Source organism: Brassica napus, chromosome C2, assembly GCF_020379485.1.
Source record: "Brassica napus cultivar Da-Ae chromosome C2, Da-Ae, whole genome shotgun sequence".
NCBI lineage: Eukaryota > Viridiplantae > Streptophyta > Magnoliopsida > Brassicales > Brassicaceae > Brassica > Brassica napus.
In genome coordinates, this window is record NC_063445.1 from 12,710,088 (window position 1) to 12,737,821 (window position 27,734).

At 29.0% G+C, this 27,734-nt stretch overlaps 3 protein-coding genes and 1 long non-coding RNA gene across 11 annotated transcripts; 2 read left to right on the forward strand and 2 right to left on the reverse strand.

Annotated features, from left to right (window-relative positions):
* Positions 1–6,114: 6,114 nt before the first annotated feature.
* BNACNNG18230D (uncharacterized protein PAM68-like) lies at positions 6,115–7,206 on the forward strand. The gene has a single exon (XM_013847448.3). The coding sequence runs from the start codon at positions 6,622–6,624 to the stop codon at positions 7,096–7,098; it is 477 nt and encodes a 158-aa protein (XP_013702902.1). The 5' UTR covers positions 6,115–6,621; the 3' UTR covers positions 7,099–7,206.
* A 5,403-nt stretch (positions 7,207–12,609) lies between these two features.
* On the reverse strand, positions 12,610–13,527 carry BNACNNG18240D (heavy metal-associated isoprenylated plant protein 13). The gene is made up of 3 exons (XM_013845271.3): positions 13,323–13,527; positions 13,123–13,198; positions 12,610–13,030 (listed from the first exon to the last, which is right to left on the reverse strand). The coding sequence occupies exons 1-3, from the start codon at positions 13,332–13,334 to the stop codon at positions 12,765–12,767; spliced, it is 354 nt and encodes a 117-aa protein (XP_013700725.1). The 5' UTR covers positions 13,335–13,527; the 3' UTR covers positions 12,610–12,764.
* Positions 13,528–17,359: 3,832 nt separating this feature from the next.
* On the forward strand, positions 17,360–20,162 carry LOC111212019. Of its 8 annotated transcripts, none has more exons than XR_007319338.1 (8): positions 17,360–17,647; positions 17,751–17,838; positions 18,435–18,494; positions 18,575–18,626; positions 18,735–18,842; positions 18,959–19,080; positions 19,243–19,606; positions 19,851–20,162. It is a non-coding gene; the product is annotated as an uncharacterized LOC111212019 (long non-coding RNA). The 8 variants fall into 8 exon arrangements; XR_007319339.1 differs by having other exon boundaries at positions 19,894–20,162; XR_002662815.2 differs by having other exon boundaries at positions 17,361–17,647; positions 17,731–17,838; positions 19,873–20,162.
* A 6,484-nt stretch (positions 20,163–26,646) lies between these two features.
* LOC106404934 (heavy metal-associated isoprenylated plant protein 13-like) lies at positions 26,647–27,513 on the reverse strand. Its single transcript, XM_013845575.3, has 3 exons — positions 27,366–27,513; positions 27,145–27,220; positions 26,647–27,050 (listed from the first exon to the last, which is right to left on the reverse strand). Exons 1-3 carry the CDS (start codon positions 27,375–27,377, stop codon positions 26,737–26,739), a joined length of 402 nt encoding a protein of 133 aa, XP_013701029.1. The 5' UTR covers positions 27,378–27,513; the 3' UTR covers positions 26,647–26,736.
* Positions 27,514–27,734: the final 221 nt, after the last annotated feature.

A 27,734-nucleotide genomic window follows, 5' to 3' on the forward strand; every position in this document is an offset into this window, starting at 1 on the left:
ATTCGAATTCTCACGTTAAAAACTAGAGCGGGTAATATCGTTTATACACATAATGAATAAAATATATTAGTTAGCTAAAATGAGTTTAATTTTTTGATAGGTAATTTTATTTGCGAAGTGATTTTTTGACATTTGTGTTCTCATGTTAAAAGTTAGAGCATATAATATCGTTTATACACATAATGAATAAAATATATTAATTAGCTAAAATAAAAAAGAGTTTACTTTCTTGATAACATAGGTAATTAAAATTAATATAATAAGAATTATCCAAAATTTTAAAAATATATTTTAAAATAAAAAGATACTTCCTATAGATATTGTGTTGTTAACCAAAAATATCTTTTAATCAAAAATTTAAAATTAAGAAACAGAAAATATATAATTAAATAATAATCAAGTAAAATTTATATTATATAACTGAAAAATAATATTTAGTGAATTCTAAAATTTATTTAAATGATGAGTATAGTATACAAAGAAATTTTCAAAAAAAAATAATATATAAGAATTTTCAAAAAACATAAATAATAATTTATCATTATAGTCTCTTAATTAGTAATGCATATATTAATAAATAATTATAAAATATTTATGTTTGCATGTGTGGATATTTATGTCCGGGAGAAACACCTATATACTATATATTCATGAAAGTATCATAATTCATCTATTACGTTTAGCGGTAGTTAGAGATATACATTTCTATCTTTATTATTACTAGAACTTTTTTCCGCGCTACGCGCGGATAATGCCTGTAAATATATATTATTTTGATGTTTAATTAGAATGTGAACTATTTTTCTCATTTGTGTTTTTTTGAAAACTTTATTAGTTATATCATTGACCATTTTGATCTTAAGTTTGATATATTTGTGTTTTTTGTTTGGTGCTTTGCAGTATATTAGTAATTAGTTTAAATTTTGATACTAAAATTTTTGTGTACAGTCTTTATGTAACCAAAAAATATGATTTGCATGCATAACTTTAGAAAGTTGAATGTGTTTATCGTCATTGTATATGACAACTGAAAAGGTTAATTATAATAATTTAACTACTGTATGAAATCAATAGTCTCTGGTAATATGGTAGAGAGTATTTGGAAAGGATCAAGAGAGGAATGTTGTAATAGCAATCGTTAGTTATAATATATAAATACATGTTTTCTCATATAAGGTTATAAACTTATAGTTAACATACGTTGACAACAATTAAATTGTGATCAGGACCGATTCAACACTAGTACGGGCTCTAAGACAAAACAAATCTTTCTTTTGCCTTTTAAATTTTATATTTATTTAATTTTAAAATATTTTTAAAACTTAATCAGTAACATTTTTTTAATTTGTGATGAAAGTAAAACTATATACTTACAAATTATTTTGGGCTTTTATCAATTTTATTTATTAAATTTTAGTTTTTTGTACACTATGTTCTTCAATTTTAGAAGATGTAACCTTTTTTTTGAATGATTGTCATTCCAGCTTTAGTTGTAATATGTAAGAAAACAACCTACAATTGACCATTAGTTAAGACCAGTTTTAACAGATATATGAGAATCTCTTTTAAATTTTGTTCTCGGTTCCTTTTGTCTATGCGTGGATTTGAATCAAAAATTATAAAAATATGAATAAAGATATTATAAACTGATAACTTAGTTTAATTTTTCAATTAATTTTAAATATGAATAAAAGCATTATAAATTTTTAATTTTTATATATAAATATAGCTAAAATATGATGTTTCCATATACTTATTTATGTTTATAAAATATATAGATTTTATTATATATAAGTAAACCATGCATTTGATTTGTAGTTAGTTATGTAACTAATTTAAAAAAAAATATACTTATACGCTTCTCGTCAAATTAGTTACATTCTACATGTAGAAAGTAGAAACTAAAGTAGAGGAATAATGTTTTAAATTTTATAGAACTTAAAAACCGCATTGAATATTATACATGTTATAAATTTTCAACATTTTTTTTTAATTTCTTTTTGCGTTTGGGCCTATTTGATAACATGTTTATTACTCGTTTTATTTTTCACTAATCACTAATTACTCTCACCATTTAATTTATATTATCTGTTTTCCTACATCGTCAAGTGGGTGTTATGACCACCATGTCCAAATTCCAGTTACGAAAAAAAATTGCCACGTGTAGTTTTTTGGAAGAAGTTTTTTTCGCAGATATGGACACTTTCTGGAGCTTCAAAAGGTCCTTTTTATTAGTATAGATTTATTTAATTTTTTATATGAAATGGTAATATTACATTAAGGACAATTACAAAAAAAAAAAAAATGCTACGTGTCGTTTTTTGGAAGAAGTTTTTTTCGCTGATGTGGACAATCTCTTGAGCTTCAAAAAGTCCCTTTTATTAGTATAGATTTTAAATTTCATTAATGCCATTATAGTATTTTGGTTTTGGATCTATAACTACAAATACAACTCAAATAAATCATGGGTTTAGATCGTAATAATTATGATTATTCATTAACTAAATACACATATTTAAAAACTCATTTGTTTCATTTGAAAAATCATTTTATATACATAAAATAAATTTAATATTAACTATAGGCCATAAAATCAAACTTTTAGTGGTGATACTATACCATAAACATACAATACATTAGAATTATATATTTTTGAAATTATTTATTCACAAACGATACTTTTAATATACACAAATCAGTAGGAAAACAGATTTAACCACGTGTGTTTATTCTTTAAAACATATTTACTCAAAATTACAATATAACAACGTACTACAACAGTATGATTCTAGTCCATCGGGATTGTATAAAATTTGACCAAGCGGTATATCATTTTCCAACTGGATAATAGCGGATTTTTGGGTTTTTACCGGTCTATTAAATTTTTAATTAACGAATTTTTCATTAAATTCAAACCAAATTATATACAAGGCGCCAGGTCTACCAATTTGACCACGGATATGGATCAGATATGAAAATATTGCTTGAAACTCAAACATTATAATATAAAAACTTTTAAATTATTTATTTCTAATAAAAAGTTATAAAATTGTGCGAATTTTATCAAAATAGTCAACAAAAAAAGAAACTCGCGCTTTGAAAAAACGGATAAAAAATAGGTATAGCTTCTAAATCGAATAGGGATTAAAAATAATTTAGTTTGATGGTTAGAACTAAGATACAAATATATGACAAGAGAAAATCATTTTCAATTTAAAACTGACAATTCATAATGTTATTACATTTTAATAATGAAAACACATTGGTCTACAATATAGAATATCTATATTATTAAATCACACATATCATCTTTAAATCTATTCCGAACAAATACCACACTTTGAAAGAAAAAAATTGATAAAACATTAAAACTCAATTTCTAAGATCCAAATTAAAAAATAATAGTTATCTTTAAATAAAATTTGGATCAAGAAGTGAAAAACAAATATGTGATTTCTAAGCAAGGATCAAAATCTAGGGAAATTGCCAAAAATACCATTTTCAAAATACCATTTTCAAAATACTATTTTCAAAGTACCACTTTTCATATTTACACTAACCACTTTTACCTTCATCTTTAATGAAGGGTAAAAGACATTTATAAACTTTTGATTAACTTTGACAAAAAAAAACATTTGGTTAACTTATCTAAATTTAAAACATTAACTCTAAACCCTAAATCATCAACCCTAAACCTTTAATCATCAACTCTAAACCCTAAACCCTAAACCCTAAACCCGAAACATCAACTCTAAACCCTAAACCCTACATCAACTCTAAACCCGAAACCCTAAACCATGAAACATCAACTCTAAACTCTAAACCCCGAAACATCAATTCTAAACCCTAAACTCTAAACCTTCAAATCTAAACCCTAAAACATCAACTCTAAACCCTAAACCTAAACCCTAAACCTAAACCCTAAACCTAAACCCTAAACCCTATATTTTTTAGAAATTCGAACCCTAAACCCTAAAATCCTAAACCTTCAAATCTAAACCCTAAAACATTAACTTTAAACCCTAAACGTAAACCCTAAACCCTAAAACCCTAGACCTTCAAATTTAAACCCTAAAACATCAACTCTAGGGTTTTAGGGTTTAGGGTTTACGGTTTAGGATTTAGATTTTAGAGTTTTGGGTTTAGAGTTGAAGGTTTAGGGTTTAGAGGTGATGTTTTAGGATTTAGGGTCAATTTTTTAGGGTTTAGGGTTTAGAGTTTACTTTTTAGGGTTTAGGGTTTAGTGTTGATAGTTTAGGGTTTAGTGTTGATAGTTTAGGGTTTAGAGTTGAAGTTTAGGGCTTAGGGTTTAGAGTTGATGTTTTAGGGTTTAGAGTTGAATGTTTAGGGTTTGGAGTTGAATGTTTAGGGTTTTAGGGTTTATAATTGATGTTTCGGGGTTTAGGGTTTAGAGTTGATATTTCAGAGTTTAGGGTTCGTATTTAAAAAAGAATAGGGTTTAGGATTGATGGTTTAGGGTTTAGGGTTCATATTTAAAAAAAAGGTTTAGGATTGATGGTTTAGGGTTTAGAGTTTGAATTTCGAAATAGTATAATTCGAAAAAAAAAAATATTTTTTTTGATTTTTATTTATTTAAATATTTATTTATTATATATATAAAGTACAAGGACATAAGAGTCTTTTGTCACTTAATGAAGAATGTATTTTTAAAAATGTCATTTTAATGGTGGTAAAAATGAAAAGTGGTAGTATGAATTGGTAAACATGTAATTTTCTCCAAAATCTACTAATTAATAATAAAACAGTAGCTATAACAACAATACTAGATTTTGACCCGCGCTTTCAAAGCGCGGGATTAACTCTTTCTAAAAATATCATTTTATAACATATTATATTTATAACATTTATATTTTTATAATTGTTTTTTGTTATATGTGTAGTAATTATTTTATATATTTAGGATGATATGTATTGAGATACAAATATAATAATATATATAATGACTCATATTTTAAAAGCGCGAGATTTGTTTCTTTTAAAAATCAAATTAAAAAAATTAAATATTTGTTAATTGTAACCTTATGTGTTATTTGATAACTAATTTTTTTAATATGCTGATGTTTTATAGTAATACAAAGTAATTCTGAAGAGTTGTTTTTAAAAAATAGTTCCTTGTATTAATATTTTTAGTTTATTGTAAACTATTAAATCCCAAATATCTTTTCGTAGAATATTTTAAAAGGTGATTAAAAGAAATACAAACAAAATTTTGAATCCATTTTTATGTTTTACTGTTTTTAAAATGGGTTTTCTAATTTTTTTTTTGGTCAAAAAAATCAAGTATTTAAATGAACATCGAATTCGTGAAACCCACCCACAAGTAATCCAGCTTCTTCGACATATGACCGTATGGTCTTACCAAAAAAGAAACAAACGGAAAGTACTAATAAAAAATTATATTCATATTTTTGGCATGGTTAAAGTGCTAATACTATGTAAATAGCATATATGTCATAAATCGATTTTAGTATAGATCTTTGAAGTATACATAAAAATAATTGTAATATGATTGGGTTTCTAATAAAGTCGAAATGGGCTTGAAATCCCAACCTTTTTTACTACCAAAATGGGCTTGTAAATTCGTTTTTAAATACTTGTTTCTGACTGGTGCAATTAATGTGGCTGAAAACCATTTAAAAAATTCAAAAAGTTAATGGCAATTTTTGTAATTAATTAAAAAAATCAGGGACATAATCCTAAAAAAGATTTTGCTTTAATAGTATAGATGCTACAAAAGTGATATACTTTCATTAATCTACTTATTTTAATTTATTGGTAGAAAATACAATTATTATATAATAGATGGTATATGTATTTATGCATTATATATTTATATTTTTAACAACTTTTACTAAAAACATATCATATTTAGTTATATTTATTAAATTATATTTTTATCTTGCATTATTATTTTTGAGACAATTTTTAACTAATTATATACCTTAGTTTTAATAATAATTTTATTATTTCTAATATCAAAAATATCTGATATTATAAAATGAATCAATTATATATAACTACTTATTACTTTTAAAATTTAATCAAACCATTAAAAAGGTTAAAGGTCCGCCCATAATTATTAAAAATTAATCTTTGATTTGGACTCATGAAGGAAATTTTGAAAAGAAACCTTAGTTTCCAAGACTTAAATGAAGAACTTATGTTCTAAGTTCCTCAACAGCTCCCCTCCGAAACATCTCTAAGGTAGGCAATTGTTTTCTAATTGTTTTTTCTTATGGTTTTTGTGATTCTACTATGGATTGCTAATGAAGATCTGCTATATATGGATTGCTAATGAAGTGTAGAAAGATGAATTTTAAAAACTTTAGAACATTCATTTTCATATTTTTGAACTTCATAATTCGAAAAAATATTCCAACGAATTCTCTTTTTTGTTTTCTGGGAATTATTTTCTTGGAAAGAAGGATAAACAGTAGGAAATGTGTGTCTGTGGTGTGGCTAAGAAAATAATATCTTAAAGATACAAACAAAACTTGCCACCTTATCTACATGTATTACAAGGCGAATAATAAAATGCACAAATGAATACTAAAAAGAAATAAAACATTAGAAGTAGAAGAAGAAGAAAGAAGCAAGAAGATGAGAGCTCTCTTGTGCTCACACCACTCACCACCATTATCATTTCTCTCAAGAACAATTTTCAAAAGCAAACCTCAAGATCCAAAAACCCTAATCTCTAGCAACAACAGGATCAGATGTGAATCTAGGCTCCACGCTAGCCCTAAGGGGTTTCAGCCTTCAGACCCGGAAGACGACCCGCCGATACCTCAAGAAGTGTTCGAGAGGATGATGGGGAGGATCGTGGTGTCTGTGGGGACACCACTGGGCTTGGGAGTGGCAGTATTGAAACTACTTGATATTTTGAAGGATAAAAACGTCTGGGACGTGCCTTTGTGGGTTCCATTTTTGACCACGCTCGTGACCTTTGGTGCGTCTGCTCTTGGGATCGCATATGGGAGCTTGTCCACAAACCTAGATCCGACCAAGACTAACTCTCTTTTCGGACTCGAAGAGGCAAAGGAGAACTGGGTAGAGATGTGGAAAGAAGATCAGTAATGTTGATGTTTTTGCCTCTTGGCACTTGTGAGTACATAAATTAATCTGTATCCGTCAGTTTTTGTTTGATATTTTTGTTCGTAATCAAATCTTAGATTCTTAGAGTTATCCTCGATTCTGGATGTCTTATCCAAAACGATGGTGATTTAGGAGGATGGCAAATGATAATGATAGTCATAATCCGAATGGTCCAAACTCCAAAGTAGGAATATTTGAATCCGGATTTCAGTTTTGATTGGGGTTATTCAGTTTTCCAGAATTTTGGTTACAGGTAATATGAATCGGTTTGGTATGATGTAAATCGGTTTTGGATAGGATTCAGATTTTAATAATATACATATTCTTAGTAAGTTTAGGTTAGTTTTCAGTCTTTTTGAATATGATTTTAGTTTTTTTTGGGTATGTCAAATAATTCAGGTTGATTTGGTTCATACCTATTTGGTTTGATTTTTTTTTCGGCGGTTTGGTTGTTCAAATTTGGAAACTACTCTTTCTTTTTTTTTCGAAACTAAACTTATTCTCATATAATAAATAATTTATAACCTTCTATTAAAATCGAAACTAAGTAAAAAGATGGCATCTAACGTTTTTTTTTAAGTTTTAGACATAGTTCTAATATTGAAAACATTGTGATCTTCTTTCAAAAAAAGAAAACATTGTTATCCCACTGATGAAATCTACCGTGTACCAAAAGTTATAGTCTTGTGTGTTCAAACAAAGAGTAGAGAACAGCAAATTTCACCATTTTTTTTATCTAAAAATATATTCATTGGGAAGATCTCACCAAGATATAGTAAAAAGAAAAGTAAAAAAAAAAAGAGAAAGGAAAAAAGATTTTCAAATGAGAATTTATGAAAAGTTGTCGTCATGTTTGTCTTTTTAATTGGTTTAATTTTTTTTTAATGCTAGATATATTATGTTATTATAAATTTGGAATAATATTACAGACTATTCTACAACCGACAATTTTATCCGTCTTATCAAGATTCACGTCTGGCTGCATCACCTGAACCGCCCTATCGAATTTACCCTTGACAGTATTCCTTGTGCTATGCTGCAATTCTCTTGTAAGTCGGTTCTCCATTAATTCGCATAATTTCGTTTTTTCTGAGAATCGAAACTCAGACCTCTTAGTGTAGAAGCATTAATGAATTTTTGATCAAACCATTGGACCAACGGGACCTACTAGATATTAAATTAAACTATATATCGTATTCTTTATATATTCTTTATAATATCATCTAAACCATATTTTGGAATGGAGGTAAACTAATTTTTCTTTGATTTCCAGTTATAGAAGAATTAATATTTTCTACTATAAAGAAATACAACGGAAACACTGAATCAGGTCTATGAATTGATGACAATAGTATGAATCAAGTCTCCATTCCATATTATCCATGAAGCTGATTTGCTTGATTGATTCTCTATTTTAGAAAACTATGATTTCTAATGAGACAAACATTCATATATATTATTTACTTTAACCTCTCTCTAAACTTGCTCTCTCTTCTCTCTAAATCTCCTAAAGACAAACTCTGTTTTCCTGCTGACGTTTGTGGGCTCCAACAACCACACGACATCAGTCGGGTTTTTTCATTGCTTTATGATTTCTACTTTCACTAGTTTGTGAAGTTTTTTTTGGTTTAAGCTTGGATTCTCAGTTGCAAATTTTGATTTAAATGATTGGATCTCAAGGCTTAGGTTGGCTTTTGGCATGTGTGTACTTGCATGCATGTGGTTGTAAGAAAAAATAGATTAGGATGTGAGAGTGAGCAAAGGAGAAACAGAGTATGAGAGTAAATGGATATTGAGAAACAGAGTAAACAGAAAGAGTACGAGAGTAAAGAGTAATCAAGAAGAAAGAGAATAGTGAAGAAGAAAGGGAAACTCCTCACTTTCAGCTTACATTGAAATTGATTACAATGAGATTTAGGGATGTGAGAATTTGAATTGAAAGGCTGAGATTTTCTCTCTCTCCAAATGTTGGATAATAGAGTACATTTTTTTCTCAACAGTTCTATTTCAAACTCTCTTTGTCTCTAACTTCTATCTTGACTTTTGGAGGTTCCAAACAGTCATATTAGGCCTTCCCCACGTACTCAAGACTTCTCCAATCAATTTGCCCAACACAAGAATGTACAGACAAAATCTGTGGATAGGTTGCCGTGGATGGGTTTCTGTGAATGAATTTCGTGGATGAATTCCCATGGATAGGCTGGCTTGGATCATGCAATGACTCTTTTCCTTTGGCCATGTTTTCTTCATTCCAACAACTAACTCATTGCTTCTTCCTTCTTCATTTCTACACTTCCCCTCAAGCTTGACCATATGAGATCCTTGGAAAAGCTTGGAACCTTGAAGAAGCTCCCTCATTAAAAACCTTAGCAAGAAAACCTTGTGAGAAAACTTGCTAAGGGAAAAATAGTAGAGTTCAACAAGGCCTAGGGATTAGCCAGTGAGTCTAAGGAACTTCAGATAACTCATGGTGGAGTCCTTAGACTCTGGATCATAGTCTAACTTGTGCTGCAAATATGAACTCCACAACTTGCACACACCAACATCTCAGACTCTTCTTTAGGCCGGTTGTGTTTCCCCCTCTCTTCTGACTACTCGCCATCTTCAAAGGGGTTTATGGACCACCAGCTTCTACTACAAAGAGCTCCAAGTACTTTGAAATCTCTATTGTAGCCTCTTTTGAAGCTTCATCAATCAGGCACAAGCACACATGCTATGGGCTGATTCATAGCTTCCCAACTGAAGGTAACTATTCTAACTTCATGTAAAAGATGATCCAAAGCTTCCCAACCACAATGTAACTGTTCTAACTCATGCCTTGGGCTGATCCATAGCTTCTCCACTGAAGGTAACTGTTCTAACTCCATGTAGAAGCTGATCCGTAGCTTCTCAACCAGAAGGTAACTGTTCTAACACCAAGTTGTTGCTGTCCTTGTTGAATTCTTATTGCAATGGCTTTAGAGGTAACTGAGGCAATTGACGACTTGGACCTTTAGGATAGCTCACCATTACCCCTCCTCAAGCTTGATCCAAAAAAAAATGAGTGAAGGACCAAGCTTGGAAGTGAGCAACACTGAGTCTTGAAACCAGGAGCGCGTCACCCCTACAGCTGCACTTAAGTCAACTGGTTCCTCCTTTGATCTCTTCTTCACTGCCCCTTGTGTGTCTTTTGAACCAGGAGCTCAACAACCAAATGGTCTGCGCTTAATTCAACCGGTTCTTGCAATGCATGTGGAGCTCCAGCTTGGTGTGTGTGACTGATGACACACTGGTCTACCTCTCCATCAATACTCCTTCCTGAAGTATCTTCAAAGCCCAGCCATATTTTATTTCAGCCCCCACTTATTACCACCTGGTCTCCTCACCAACAATCTCTCCATGGTCAGGAATATACATCATGTATAGGCTCTGGATCAAACAGGAATATACATCATGTATAGGTTTTGAACAGCATGGGCAAAGCCTTCTTCTTTGTCTTGATTTGATGATGGATAGAGACAACACTTAATTTAATGTGTTATACAAATAGTTGAATTTCATTTAGTTTTATACGTTGAAATTTTTTTTTTCTGTGTTTAAAGGTATTACTAATCATTAATACGGTCATGAGAACTTTTTTAACAAGTTTAGATGGTGTAATTTTCAGAAAAAGGGAAATTATTTTTTTTTAGGCTAATTTTACAAATTTTTCTTAAGACTAATTTTCGTTTAGTAAATTTTTTTTTTAGTTGTGAAAGAAGACTTTCGACCTTGACTCTTTCTCGATTTCTTCATTGCTAAATTATCTCATTCGCATAGTTCACAAATGTTTACGTTTTCTCTACAATCGAATAGACAACGTAAAACCCAACATGGCCTAATGATAATGTAAAATGTTTGATTTTTTTGTTGCTGAGAATAACCTCTTTTCATACATAATGCTTTTTAAATCATATTTTTTGAAGATTAAAGATTACTAGATCTCGATCCACGCAACCGCGCAGATTTTTATTTTCATTTATTTTTATATAAACATTTTGTTTTCAATTCTAAATTGGTATATATTATAATATATATGTGTCTATCAATTTTTAAAACATAATAAGTTTACGGTATATTTTTTCATTGAATAGATTGTTTCAAACTTTCACATGTATTTGTATCTTCTTCTATATATATATTTTTGGATTATTATTTCATTATTAAAATCGTAACTATATATATAAAGATTAGTAAAATATTGTTTTATTGCCATATTCAAAAATATTGTAACATTTCACAAATTTAGAAAGTTTTTAAAAAATTAAACTTTTCGCTTCATAGATTTATATTATCGAGTAAATAATTTAAACATTTAGTTTTTGTTTAATTTTTAAAATAAACTATATAGTTTAATTTTTTTTTTCATTGGTTTAAGGTAGTAAAGATTAATCATTGTTAGATAATATGATTTTTGTTATTTAAAAAAAATCTTTATAATTTTAAAAGTTAACACCGACAAATATTTAAATAATTAACATACAGATGTATAGTATTATAACATTAAATTATATCTATTGAATTTATACTATATATAAATCTAATGGATCATCTATTGTTTAAATCCAATTATTGATAGCCCAATAAAAATTTATGGTATGCCCAAAATTTAAATGAAAAGATTAGAGATTAAATGTTACATGACTTTCTAGGAATATGTCAATTTTTTTAAAAATCACACATGAATCAAGGTTGTGACTTCTGTTTTAATATATAAAAGAAAATCTTTATAATTTTAAAAGTTAACATCGACAAATATTTAAATAATTAACATACAGAGGTATAGTATTACATCATTAAATTATATCTATTTAATTTATACTATCTATAAATCCAATGGATCATCTACTGTTTAAATCCAATTATTGATAGCCTAATAAAAATATCTGGTAGGCCCAAAATTTAAATGATAAGATTAGAGATTATACGTAACATGACTTTCTAGGAATAGGTCCATTAGGTCCATTAAAAAAAAAAATCACACATGAATCAAAGTTGTGACTTCGTTTTAATATATAATATGGGTTTAAGACCTACAATTTGTTTATCATAAAAAAAACAGAATTTGAAACCAACATAATGTATTTTTTTTTTGGGGTCAAATGTGTATATATATATTACATGGAATTTGCATAATCCAAATATGAACGGATTCAACCAAATTCTCGGAACATATTGATTTAGTAATATATACTGTAGTACTTTGTGGTGAAGAAGATTAGAAGTAATTAGGATTATTTAGCATTAGAGAAAAGTCAACGTGAATGAAACCTCGTGAGAAAAATGATCACTAGATGATTTTTTTTACTACTATTCTATTATTCACAGTTGAGATAGTTTGAGAATTAAAATGAAATAGAACAACCGGCATAACAAAGTTTTTTTATAGAACAAGCAAGAAAGTAGGTCTAGCTAGAAAATCAGAAATTGCAGATGATTAAGAGTATAAAGCTAACAAAGCATATACAGCATAAATTTACCATACACCAATTGTGTTTTTCTCTTCAAAATAAACTCATAAATGTATATTACATTAACTCAAAAATATGCTTTCATCAAAAAGTTGTTACATTGCTAATCTATATTATGTTATCTGAAAGAAATCTAGGAAAATTATATAACTGCACGTATTATTTGGTTGCTCCACCACAATTACAATAACAGTATGGTGGATAGTATGAATGGTATGGGTACGGGTAGTTAATCGAAAATGGATAAGCAACAAAATCATCCGGTTTCTTCGGTTCAGGCTTTTTCTCAGAGGGTTTAACAACTTCAACTGTAACAAGCTCTGCACTACATATCTTCCTTAGCTTCTTCACGATTCTCGGCACATCAACTTCACCAACTACCGTCATTTTACCGGTTTTGTCATCCATTTCTATCGAAGTAACCCCTAAAAATGTAACAAATTATGAAAATATTAATTTTGCCACCTTATTAAAATTAGTGATCATATTGTATATTTTGAAATTTTATAAAAAATACCTGAAAACCTAGAAACGGCTACCCACGCTTTCTTCCTGATTCCTTCTTCATGAACACTTAATTGTAACACAGATTTCTGTCATTTAAAAACATAAATATGACTGATTAGTTTCTATATATATAACGTTTAACCAACCATCTGTTTATTATATATAATCATTTCAAGAGCGAATGTATATATATATGAAAAAGGGGTGTACCTGCGCGGTCATGGCTCAAGAAAAATATAGAGAAGCTTCAGAAATTTCTGATATAATTTTTAGAGAGAAGAGATGATTTCTGACTATTGCAAGTCGTATAAGATACCCACATATATATATATATATGACAATTCTCCTAAATAGACTATTTTCAAGTTTTGGTTACAAAAATACACCACAAGGAGAAAAATGACCAAAATGACCAAAAAGTTTCATTTAATATGTAAAATGACACTAATACACTAGATATTAAAAAAAATTAAAAAAATTAGAAAAAATTAAAAAATTTAAAAAAAAGAATTTTTTTATAGTTTTAGATTATATGTTTTCAAATTCGAACTTTTTTATAATTTTTTTTTTGGATTTATTTGAATTTTTTTTTCAAATTTTCTTTTTGTAATTCGAAAATATTTTTTGAAACTATTTTTAAAATTTTTATTTTCAAATTTTTAATATTTATTTTTTATTTTATAAAAATTTAAACCTCAGTTCCAAATTCTCACCTCTTAACTCTAAACCGATTTGGATTAATTAATCTTATGGGTATTTTTGTGACCAAAACTTTTTTAGTGTTATCCTAGGGTATTTCGTATATATATATATACGGAAATTTCATAGGAATTTAATAGGAACTTAATATATGTGTCCCCCGAAAATTTGATCTACTTTTAAATAACAAAACCATAGCGAACGGCCACAAAAGCAAATGAGTCAATATCTATTAAAATTTCAGGAACTGTTTGAAAATTAAAATCAATGATAAAAGATAACGACGAAATCAAAGGGAAGAAGCGACGAAGTGTCACTACTCATAACGTAGCGTGTACGACCGGTAAAACGTTAGTTTCTGACCTTCTTGACACTTCGGTCCCGGTAAGAACTTCTCAAGCAAGTTCTCTAGATTCTTCTTGGAATTTGTTAAATTCTGGTTTATTACATGCTTTTAACTTCAAACCAATCGGAAGTAAGTGGATTGACTTTAACCCCTGTTCGAAAAAGCGGCCAAATCGGACAATTACGCGCCGCCGAGGTGTTTGGCGGTGGTGGACCGTGGCGATTCCTCTATAATCGGCAAGAAAATCGGAGCCTGCAATTTCTTTTTCTTTTTGAATGATCAAAATCGTGTGTTTAGTGGTAAATTTATATAATTAGGACATAAACAATACGAAATCACATAAAACTTTGATGTAGGGGAAAATTGAAGCAGGCGGCCATGAAAACTGTTTGAGATGTCGAAAACCCTAAAAAAATTGGGGGACGAAGATGAGTTATTTATATTTATGCCACTCATTAAAAGAAAAAAAATAAAAAAGAACAAAATGAGCCAAGCGCGCCTCGAACCTTGGTACTGAGGTTGATGTCAAGAACTTTTACCACCATACCACTATAACATTATCGTATATGTCTCGTAAACTGGAAAATATAACACTCTATATCCGACAATTGTAAGAAAGTACATAAAACTAGGCCCCGCGTGCTCCCCGATGTTTCGGAACTCGCTAGGCCCACACCGACCGCCCGACAAGCGCCTAGCGTAATCTCGAACAGGGACCCTAACCCTTTATATATTATTTAAAGTCTTGTTAAATTTTGGATGTAGAATACTTATCCGTAATACTCTTCTTGAGATGATGACTTTTATCGGTTAGAAATCTAAGAACTTTAAGACATTTATACTCAGTCAAGCGAGTCTTAGCATGATAGTTATATTCGATCGAGAAGGTCAATATAATCTTTATACCCAGTCAGAAGGACCATATTAATTATAAATTTAGGGTATTTAGAATCTGGGTTTTGATACCACGTAGAATTGGTTATCAAACTAGCTTGTATTATTATGCTCAATGGCAACTCATATTTATACATACGTGAAGAGAATCTTATCTCCTACATTCCAAAAGATTTACTACGAGATTCATAAATCTATATATCTATATATATATAAAAATGTTGGTTTCACTCCTGTGCTGCCACCTCAGAAAGTAAATTAAGGAGAGAGTGACACGTGTGTATATAACAAAAACTCTGATTTCGTTTTGGTTTCTAATGGGCTTTTAAACGAGTTGAAATTTGGTTGGGACTAAAAGTGTAAAATGAAGTTAAGCCCAATTTACCTTTGTCTTCTCACTATTGTTTTCTTCAAGAATAGTGACTCCAAATTTTTAGGGTTTTTATATTTTCTCGAGAGACGATTAATAACGGCCAATCTCCGATGGTCGGCTGGAGTTCTTCTCATCGGTAATGAGAAACCAGAAGCGTTACGGACTACATTCAACCGTAGTCATTAACATTCTTCTTCATTCATTCTCCCCATTAATTCTACCGTTTCTCATTCAATAATATCTTCTTTTTCAAGTCGGTGAATTTACGACTATAAATAGTTGAGTTTGTATCCGTGTAATTCATCATTTCATGCTTCACATACCGTTGTTTCTCGCCTTCTTTGATTTGGATTTGAGCTCTCCGGCTTTGGAAACGAATCCATGGACGTGTTAAGCAGGTTGGAGTGAAAGATCATGGGACAGCGAAGAGGATGGTTTTCTTCCCGACAATTAGGGAGGAGACGGTGACTGTTTTGACACCACCGTAGTAGGATCGAGGTAAGAGAGAGTGGGGTCGGATGGAAACGGCGGATGAGATGGTAGTTGATAAGGTTCTGGTGGTTGTGTTGGAGCTGCGGCTGGATGCTGAATTGAGTGAGAGATTGAGAGAGCGTGTGAAGAAGAGAGACCATGAAGGTGGAGGTTGGGAAGATGAATGGTTTGGTGACTTATATGGAGGTGGATGAGGATGAGCAGATGAGTCTGAGTTCTCGAGATTCTGGACTGTTCAAATTCACTGCTGCGGAGGAGATGGTACTTCTCGATAGGTTTTTTTATTAGTTGGATGTTTCATTTCAAAGCCAAGACTTTATCTATCTCACTTGGGCTCCTAGGTGAATGATTCTAATCATCCTAATTGGGCTTTTTTTATTTGGGTTTATTAGGTTAGTACTTGATATGGATGTCAAAGGGTTAGTAAATTAACTATGGGTTGGTCTTTGTAAGCTCTCTCGAGTGTATGCAGTATGCACTGCACAGATTTCATATTTTTGATAAAAACAGACAAATCTATATTAGATTTTATAACTATGGGAACATGCTGATTAGCATGAAAATAAGAAGGGGATAAATATACTACATTCAAGTGTAAATTCCCACAAGTAGATATTATATTATTTTTACCGAAAAATAAAGTATATTATATTGTTAGTGGATGTAAATGTGTTTTACCTTAATAAATTAAAATAACACTATATTATAACTTTTCTGCAAAATAATTCAATTTTTTGTTTCCTGAGAAACTGTAAAATTGTTGTTGATTTCCAAAAAGAAAATTAAGTAAAATAATTCAAAGAAAGAAAGAAAAAATACACATATTTATATATAAAGTATGTTTTTCTCTATAAATTTCACATTTATCATACCTTTCTAAAAATTAATAAATTGTCTCAGAGTTTTGATATTGTTTACTACTTAGATCAAATCTATTTAAAACATTTATTCATCCATTTTCTCTAATTAGTATTTCAATTTCAATCCCAAAAAAAATTAATATATTTTTTCCAACAAATGATAATAGTATAATACATTGAAAATACATAATTTCTGTAATATAATTCAATATCTTTTTCCTAACAATTAAAAATATAGTTTGTCAATGACGGGAAAGTAGAAAGTGTAAATTGTTGTTGATTTCTAAAATTTAAAGTATTTTAAACATTTTTTTTAAACTATATATCTATATCTATATATGTTTAATATTTCCTTACTTTTTATAAGAAATGCAACTTCAATTTGTTAACTATGAAGATTATGATAGAGTATATTCTAGATCACAAATAATGTATATCCCGCCCGTAGGGCGGGCCGATCCTAGTATATATATATAAATATGTTTGCCTCTCTCCTATGATGCCACGTCATTAATTAGGGGGAGGAAATCGTGACACGTGTCTCATTCTTTTAAAAACGATGCGCTTCATTTAATTTCTCATCCATTTGTACGGGTTTTGTGTTTTGTTGGGCTGAATCATTCTTCGCCTAGCCCATAAGGGTATACTTGATGAAACACGGCGTTTTCCATTAGTCAAGCGTGTTCGTCTCTTTCCCGTCTCTAGAGCTAATGGCGATTGGGATTTCTAATATGCTCTTTCATCTTTTTTTCACTGTCCGAAACGATACATGTAACAGAGTTACCCTCTTTATTCCATTAATGGATCATCCACAATCTACTTTCAATGCGACATTTTGTTATGCAAGGCGGTGGATTTCGATTATAAAAAGGTATGCTTTCTTCCTTTGTAATCATCCTCTCATTCGTTTAAAAGAACCCAGTAAACTTAAATCGTGTGTAATCATCATCTCAGTCTTCCTCTCCGATTTGCAGAATGGCCCCTCCTCTTCCACCGTTGAAGGCCAGGAATATCCGCCGTGGTGGAGATCTCATGGGAGTAGACATACTCCTTGATTCTCAGGTTACTAATTCAGCTCTGCTTTTTGTTCTTAGTGGAATTGTTTTTGCCGGTTAACTTCTATCGCAACTTTGCGGTAATGAATCCAATTTATAATTGTCAGTTTGTGTTTTTTATTCTCTGTTATTGATTTTCATGAGTCCTTTGTCAGCTTTTGATGATTTTTGTGAATTTTTTGAATCAATCTCTTCAGTCATAAGCTTTTTCCATTTTTAGTGTTATAGTTCTTCACGAGAAGAGAGATCGATTTTTTTTTTTTTTGGTTCTAATCTTCTTTTTTTCTGTTTCTGAAATTTTAATTTAAAATTGAATTAATTTGACTGACGGTTACATGGCAGATTGATATGTGAGTTTGATATTATCCAAAGTCTCAGTTTTTTTTTTTTTTTACTTTGTGGTCTTCTTCTTCTTTTTTGAACCAGAACTTTGTCTTCTTCTTCTTCTTCTTTTTTTTTTTTACTTTGCCTTCTTATGTTTGTGTGTTTATAAGTTCTTGGTTGATCTGTTCGATTGGGGTTTGTTGTTATTTTCAGTCTGTAATCTGTATATTTGTTTATTTCCTATGGTCTATGATACTAAGTGTTTCTAACTACCAGCAGGAACCAAATCTCCGTGAAGCAGCAACTTCAGCACTATATTGTCTACCGGAGATGAAAATAGTGAGTCTCTTAGCTCTTACCTTTGGATATCTCTTAAAAAGTTTTTGATAAGTTCTCTTAAATAAAAAAATTACTGGCAGTTACGTGAAGGCAAGCTTTTGAATCACAAGCCAGAGACCAAATACCGATTCAGTAAGACATTCTGTATTTCTCTGTTCTTGACCTTTAAGCATATACAAACTTCACCATAAAATCTAACTATTTTGTAACTCACTATGACATCCATCAATTAAAACGAAGCCAGTTACAGATTCATCGCATTAAACATCTTCTCAACTCCTGCAGCCACGATCTATTCTTCAATGTAAAGTTATCGTCTACGAGGCATTGATCTGCGGGTATAAAAAGGTAAGCCTTCTTCTTCTCAAAACCATTTTCTCGATCTGTTGAACCAACAAAGCAAACTTATTTTCTGAGAAATGGGCCAAATGGCTAACTCGAAAGTTCTTCTTTCTGATTTGAAGTGCGGTAGATGTTTCCTCCACCGTCGACGCCAGGTTGCTGCGATTGTGGGAGGCCAGGAATGTGAAGCAAAATCTGAAACCGAAGAAGATGAAGAACTGAGATCGTTTGTAAAAAAATTGCAGTAAGTCCTTTTCAGATCTTCAATTGTTTTTCATTGGTATTTTTTTCACATTTGGTCAATTCTCTTTTGAGCTTCTAATATAAAACAAATATTGTATTATTGTTGTCAATGTGAGGTTCTTAACTCAAAATTTAATTGCGTACGTGTGTGGTATGTCACTAGAGCAAGATGGAGTGTGACAGAGCAAGCGACGGAGGATAACGACAAGCGGCGACGGAGGATAACGACAAGCGGCGAAGAGTAACACAGCACTCGGCGGTGAGCAACGCAGCACTCGGCGGAGAGAAACGAAGAAAGCGGCGGAGAGTAACGGAGAAATTAGTGGAAGAGCAACAGAGCAATGAACAAGAGGCATTGAGATGGATCAAGTGACGGAAAGAGTGAGATGGACAGACATGAAACAAGCGACAGATAGTGTGACAAGAGATAGGAAATGCAATTGCTGCAGTTCAATCTGGCACAAGGGAGGTTCATAGGCTCTCGGACAGGGTAAATTAATCACTCTGTTAGCAAACATATAACAAAGGTACATGTCCAATTGTGCTTATTTCTTTCAAAGTAGAACCTCATGAAAGAAAGTTGACACCTATTGAAGATATCAAAGCTCTAAACATGAAAACATAAGTAATTTCAAATTCTAACAACATATCAAATCTGGAATCTTCTTTGTATTTGTTCAAAGTTTGTTATATGAATCCTTCTTTGCATGTCGCTCCACATGTTCAGTGCATATATCTGTTTGATAGGGTTAAACTAATCAACTATTTAAGGTCTGAATGTATCATGGTACAGTTGTCGTTTCCTTGGCTTCAGACAAGATATAGCAAACAAACACACTGTGTGCATAGCTTGGCGATTGAATTGGACTAAATGGAAAGACTTTGGCCAGTGGAAGACCGATGAACTATCAAAAGAAAAATTTGTAATGATACGAGCGCTCATACATTGCATTTGTAAATAATAATATTTTTAGCTTAAGCACGTATTAGATGTAGCTCTGTACTTTTCAGTTTGTTTGTTTTTTACTTAAAAGTAATTTTTCTCTTTATATATCACAGTTAGTGTACCAAATATTGATGGAAGTTTGGTGTTTGTTGGTTACAAAATTATAGACCATGCTAGGTATAATAGATATAAAGCAAGGATGCAAGTAATGGTTGTTTTTCTACCATCTGAATTGATTACAGTTAAATATTTATTGTTTTGGAAATGAACGACATAATAATTTTTGTATTGCAGCTGAGTTTTAAAATTACAGCAAATAGAGATTCTAAGATGTCATCCCCATCTGCAGAAACTAATAATGTCCAAAACATCCAATGATAGTTTTCTCCAATTTTAAAAATAGAGCATTTACACTGAAAAAAAAGTCTCTCTGGAATATTGAACTTTTGAGATTCTAGCGTAATATATGTATAATTCAAAAATAAATCATAACTTAGATCGTATGTTATGTGTGATCATGATAATTTTGTACTTATTGACTATAAAATGCATATTATTCATGAATGGTTAACGGTAACAACTGTATTTGGGACATGAAAAAAAAATACAATAGTGTTGTACTTAATAGAAAACTACAATAATTTCACAAATAATCCATTTATAATTAAGCATGAAAAAAACAAAAAACACACTCATTAATTCAAATAATAACTCAGAATATATATAAAAGCTATCATCTAACCATTCAATTGTTATCCAAAATTCTTAAAAAAAAGAACTTTAACCATTCATAATATAAATTGTATAACAAAATTAACAAACACCATATAATATCATACACAAATTCATCAACAAATAATAATCACAATATAACAAAATTTGTTATACTTTGGTGATAACCTTTTTGAATCAACAACAAATTTTGAGATAAAATTATGATTATCATTGTTCAAAATTGATTATATATATATATATTATAAATGGGGGCATTTACATCAAAACAGACTTTGGTGGAAGTGGAACAAAAATTTGAAAACAAAAAATTTCAAACACCTATGAAAATAAGATAAATAATATTTAGATAATGGGTTCAATTAGTTGGATTGTAAATGCAGAACTTTTATTGTAAGAACTCAGACTGTCATTTTTAGTGCCATAGTTGTAAGTTTTTTTATCTACAAAATATTACAATTTTTAAACAGCTGATTTAAAAAAAAAACATAAAGATATATAAGGTGGTAAATTAAAAGGTAGACTCCATTAAATTACTCATATACTAATTGGAAACAAACGTTATAAATAGTTTTAAATGTACTGAAACATGTAAGCAAATCAACCAATTAAGCACCATAAATAAAAATTTCTTTAAAAAAAACAATAATTTAGTTAATTTTTGTTCATTCTACTTTTTACCTTATATATAATTTTTAATGACAAAAAAATAGATACAAAAATTTTGAATCGCGTAAGACAAAAACATTGAATATTTTAAATTATTTTACATTTATCTATAGCTTCTTATATTTTTGTAATGGATTATAAAATTTTTATATTAAAATAATCATACTAAATATATGATCAAAGTTAAAATTTAAACAAAAAACCCGGGCGTAGCCCGGGCCGACTCTAGTATCTAATAAACCACTTGTTTATCATAACTTAGGATAACTCTCCACGATGGAAATGTTGTATACATATCACTTCAAAACCAAAACTGAAATTAAATTCACAACGGTTCTCTCTTACAACTTATAAGTTATAAGTTTTACAGATGTTGGATGCATGTTTGTCCTTAGTTCGGTTTTTAATCATAAGAAAATATAACTCAACTAATTCAATTCCTGTTTTGTGTTACTAGAACAGTATGTTATTTTTGAAGTGATTAAAAATTAAATCTATATTATTAAAACAGAAGTATATTTTGATACTGTTTAGAAACATGGATAGCAGTATGAATGAGAATTGTTTGGAAACATGAAGTACATTATTCTTATAGTAATTTCATTAATATAATTACCTTAATTGTCTTTTCATATTTCACCATGTTTAACAATTTCATTAATTATATTACTTCAACAATACAACACATAATTAATTATATTACTATAATGATAATAATGCCGATTTTTATTTATTAGTTAATCAACATAACTTTGTGTCAATTATAAAATCAAAAGTGTAAAATACTGGATTTTGCATATGGTTAAACGTTCGGTTTACTTTGTTTTACTAAAAACATTACGTAGCTGAAACCATAATTCAAAGGCATGTTTTTGTGAACAAAATAATAACTTAAATCAGAACAATAAAAATGTATTACATTTATTGTCACTTAATTTTTTACTCCATATAATTATTTTATTAAATAAAAAAAATCTTTTTGTTCACTTAATTTTAGCCAAAAACATAGAAATTGTCATTTTTATTAGTTTATAAAATCAGTTAGGCATGAACATTGGTTATCCTTTTAGGTACGAATTGTTCTTTTCGGGTATCATTTTTTTTTGAAATTAGGCCCCCTTGAAGATTATAAATTTATGTGTGGGTTTGAGTTAGGTCTTTCTGGGTCTGGATGAGTTCGATTCTGATGTATAGAAACCTAAAAATATCTAAATAACAAGGGTTTTTTTCAAAACTAACATACAATTTCAAGTCAACCCCAAAACCAATTTTTTTTTGTCAAAATTATTCACCCTTGAAAGTTCCAAACCCTCCTTATGTTTTTGAAGTATTTACAAAATTACCATTATTAATTAATTATTTAATTATTTTGATAATGAGGAGAAATCTATTACATCCTAAACATTTTTTCTTTTTTTACAACAATGCCATTATCATCAATTTTCCAGCCATCATAAACCACCATTTTTGAGCTCTTAAAAGCTCAAGAATTCAATTTGTAACCACTTTTTCCTCTTTCTAAACCAACAAATCTTCATTTTCTCTCCATTTTCATCTAAAAACCCCATATAACTTTCATTTTTATAAGTTAAACTTTTATATTTTGGAGGTTTTTCAATTGTGAGCCGACAAAGGTGGTTCCTTTTGCTCATATTTGGAGCTTGGACAGTGGTAAAGGATGGAAACGAGCTTTACACCAGAAAACTGTAACTATTTACATGGTTTTCATCATTTTTCAGATCTGTGTCGCGATAGTAGGCAGTTTTGTACTTACGATGTGGTCTAAGTTATAAATTTCATATTATTCATTATATTGATGATTGATTAAAAATTTCATAAAACTATTTTTATACATTTTTAAAATTAATTTGTTAGATCAAATTACGATGTTGACTACATAATAAGTCTACAGAGTAGACATTTTAAGAGGTCTAGATATATGTAGATTTTCTTTATTACGTGTAGGATTACGAATGATAGAATTGTAAAGTAACTTTCTGATTTTTTTGGTTTGGTCATAAGGTTTAAATAATACTTTTACTACCCCGTTAGGTTGGTTTTGCATTTGATTGAATATATGGTTTACTTTTGTGGTTATAATCAATATTTGGGTTGGTTTTGGCAAATTTCCTAAATAACAAATGTATCTGAAACGGGTTCGGATATTTGTACCAAAATAACTATATTATCCGATTCGGTCCAGGACAGTAATTATAAAAAACAAATACCAATGTATAAAAATGTAAAAACCAATACATGCGCGGATGCGCGGATCAATCTTTAGTTTGTTTTTAAAAGCATAATCATTTATGAATTCTCTTTAGGGAAATTTTTTCAAAAGATCCTAAAATAATATTTTTTTTGATAAAAAACACACAAAGAAGAAAATGACAAAAACATTTTTATTAAAAAGGTAAACGGTCCTTCTGCTATTACTTTAGATATATAAATATAAATAATTAATAACTAATTTTAAATATTTTGTTTTTTGAATTTTTTTTTTCAAATCAAAGTTTTTTCTGAATTTGTTTCTCAAAATTTTATCTCAAAATTTTATTCTAAAATCCGAATATTTTTTTTAACTTTTAAAATTATTATTTTAAATTTGTATTATTAATTTTGTTTTAAAAATTATAAACCCCATCCATCTCTCAAATCTAAATTTAAATTCTAATTATAGATTAGTTTAATCTAGGGATATAAGTATCTTTCACTTTTTAATGAAATTTATTTTGTCACTTGTGTGTTATATTTATGATAAAAATTATTTTAGTGATATCTTAGAGAATTTTTCTTTTCTTTTGTGAATAGAATGTTTGTTGGAGACCCCTATGTAAGGACACAAAATTGAAATATATTGGGTATATTCATAGATAGGAATTATTTTCTTTTAATAATATGTTATTCAATTCATGTATAATTTGATTTATTAATTTTTTAAATTCAGTTTTAACTCATGAAATCTATTAATGTTTGGTAACGTGCGAACATAATATTCAACTATATTTTGATCCGTGTTTTCAAAATTGTATCAATAATTTATGTATTTTAAGTTTTATATATTTAATTCAAAATTTTTGTATTATTAATTGGGAAAATTTCATGTTTACCACTTTCATGGTACCACTTTTCATCTTTACTACCGTTAAAGAGACATTTTCAAAACTATATTCTTCATTAAGTGACAAAATACTCTTATACCCTTGTTCTCTATATATATATAATAAATCATTATTTAAATAAATAAAAAATAAATGATAAATAATTTTTTTTTATGTTTTCGAATTAATATTTTTCAAATTCAAACTTTTATATAAATTATTTTTTTGATTTTTTTTAGAAATTGTCTTTTTTATTTAATTTTGTTTTCAAAATTTATTTTTGAAAATTGAAAATTATGTTTGAAACTATTTTTAAAAATATTTTTTAAGTATTTATTTATATATTTATTAGAATCCTAAATTTCACATTTAAAAAACCCTACCCCACCACTCAACTCTAAACCCTAAGTTTAGATTTGTTAAGCCTATGGGTATAAGTTTATTTTTCCCTTCTTTAAAAATGAGGGTAAAAATGATTAGTGTAGACATGAAAAGTGGTACTATAAATGTGGTATTTGTGGCAATTTTCCTTATTAATTTAAACTAGTTTTTAAAAGTCAATTTTTGATTTTTTTTTTAAATTTATAATCACTATGCTTTATATATTTTTAATATAAACATTTTAATTTATATGAAAAATTAGGAGGAATATCATTTTAAGTTTTATTTCATGTGTATAAGTTTAGATTTCAATTTTAAATTTGTAAAATAAAGCAAAAGTGCTAATTTGAGGGGATAATATATTCACAATTTAAATTTTAGAATAGTAATTTTAATACAAATTTAAAAACATTGTTATAGTGATTCTATTAATTAACATTTACTATAACGTAATATCATAATTTTAAAATATGATTTTACTTTTAATAAAGTAATCATTCTTATGTATAATATGTACTGGGTTAATTTATAATTTCTGTTTTATGAAATAACATATTTTCATATAAATTTTAATTTATATTTTTAATATTATATAGCCAAAATAAAATTTATATAAATATAACTATAAATATTCAAAATAAAATGATTCGTTTATTTGTTGTGTCTCGTATTTTTTAGTTTAGTTTAACATATTAAAATTGAACCGGATTAAAAAATCTCATAGCATTTCTTGCACTGGTAAAAATTAATTTTTATAAAAATTTTAAATATAAATGAGTTAATATGTTTGTTAAAACTTCCTCGTATTTAATTAGTATATTGCATGATTGATGAAATAACCCGTAAAAATATATACTCGTAAAGTACCAACCATAATATGTTTCACTATATTATGAAACAATATAAATATTATCTAAATATAATATTTTATTTTATTAAATAAATAAATATATTCATCTAAATTTTAGTATCTATATTTAAAACTTTATATATAATGTTTAAATGATCATTTTTGATTTAGTAATTACTTCTATGATATTTTATAATATAAAATACATTGTAAAATCTAAGAATTTTTGTTATTTTGTTTGTATATATACTTTAATTTACTTTCTGAATTTACAAATTAATTACTAGATTAATTTACTTAACTATATTTATTATTTAATTTAATATTTAATAATGGTTTAAATTTATATTTGTGTATATAAGTAAAACTAAATTAATTTTAATTTCTAATAATTGTAAAGACAATTATGATAATTTTAGATTTCCAATATGATAATCTTAGATTTTGCAAGGAATTATCACTAGGATATCCAATATGAAAATTAATATGTTTGGAATATAGGTATTGGATCTCCTAGTGATAATTCCTTGCATAAAGACAATAAGCATTGGCATCTCCATCGAATCCACCATCTGGGAGCCTTTCATACTAAGTCTCAATAACATGTCACTTCCTCTGCATTATTCCAACACTCTTAAAGTAGTTAAAACAGGTTGAAGCAATGATGTCTGGTTGCTCATATAGCTATTGGATCTCCTAGTGATAATTCCTTGCATAAAGACAATAAGCATTAGCATCTCCATCGAATCCACCATCTGTGAGCCTTTCATACTAAGTCTTAATAACATGTCACTTCCTCTGCATTATTCCAACACTCTTAAAGTAGTTGAAACAGGTTGAAGCAATGATGTTTGATAGTAATTTTTATCATACAAAATTTTTCTTCAATTTAAGCTCATTAAAAGAAATTTATATCACAGTAACCGAAAATTACATTCTTCCATCAAAATTAAGTGTTCCATAGACTAAAATGAAGTGTTACATAATCACACAAGTATTTGGTTCTTCCACCACAACTCTGTAATTCTGGCATGGCTGATAGTAAGAATTCGCATAGGACGACTGATACTGGTAGGGGTAGTTAAAATGCGTAACCGGAACAACAATTTCTGCCGGTTTAGCTGGAGCCGGTTTCTCCGGTTCAGGCTTTTTCTCAGATGGTTTAACAACTTCAACCGAAACGAGCTCTGCATTACATATCTTCCTTAGCTTCTTCACAATTCTTGATACATCAACTTCACCAACTAAGGTCATTTTCCCCGTTTTGTCATCCATCGCTATTGAAGTAACCCCTAAATGTTTTTGACAAATCATGAAAAATGTTAATTTCGCCAACTTATTAATAATAATAATCATATTGTAAATATAAAAGCTTATAAAAAATACCTGAAAACTTAGAAACGGCCGCCCACACTCTCTTCCTGATTCTTTCCTCTTGAACACTCAATTGCAACACAGATTTCTGTCATTTGAAACCAGATATCAGATTTGCAAATATTAAAAACATAATTAAGTATGATTGATCAGTTTCTATAAATAACGATCAACCAACCCTCTTTAATTATATTTTAAATATTTCAAGAAACTACATGGAAGAAAGGGTGTACCTGGATAGTCATGGCTCAAGAAAACAATAGAAAAGCTTCAGAAATTTCCAATATACCGTAAAGAGAGAAAATGAGAGGAGTTATAACTTGAGATGTTGAAAGCTTCTTGATGACAATTGCACGTCCAAAGATATCTATTATATAGAAATTACATAGGAATATGCGTGGAATTTAATATATGACCCACGAAAGTTTAATTCCCCTATTTTTAATAATAAAAACATTGTGAAGGACCACAAAAAAGTTAACGAGTCAAATTATTAACTTTACTAGTATATTTGTTGGATTTGGTTGAACATTAAAAAAGATGTAACGAGGCAGACGAAAGCAACAGGAAGAAGTGTCACTTGCTCATTATTAAACCGCGTT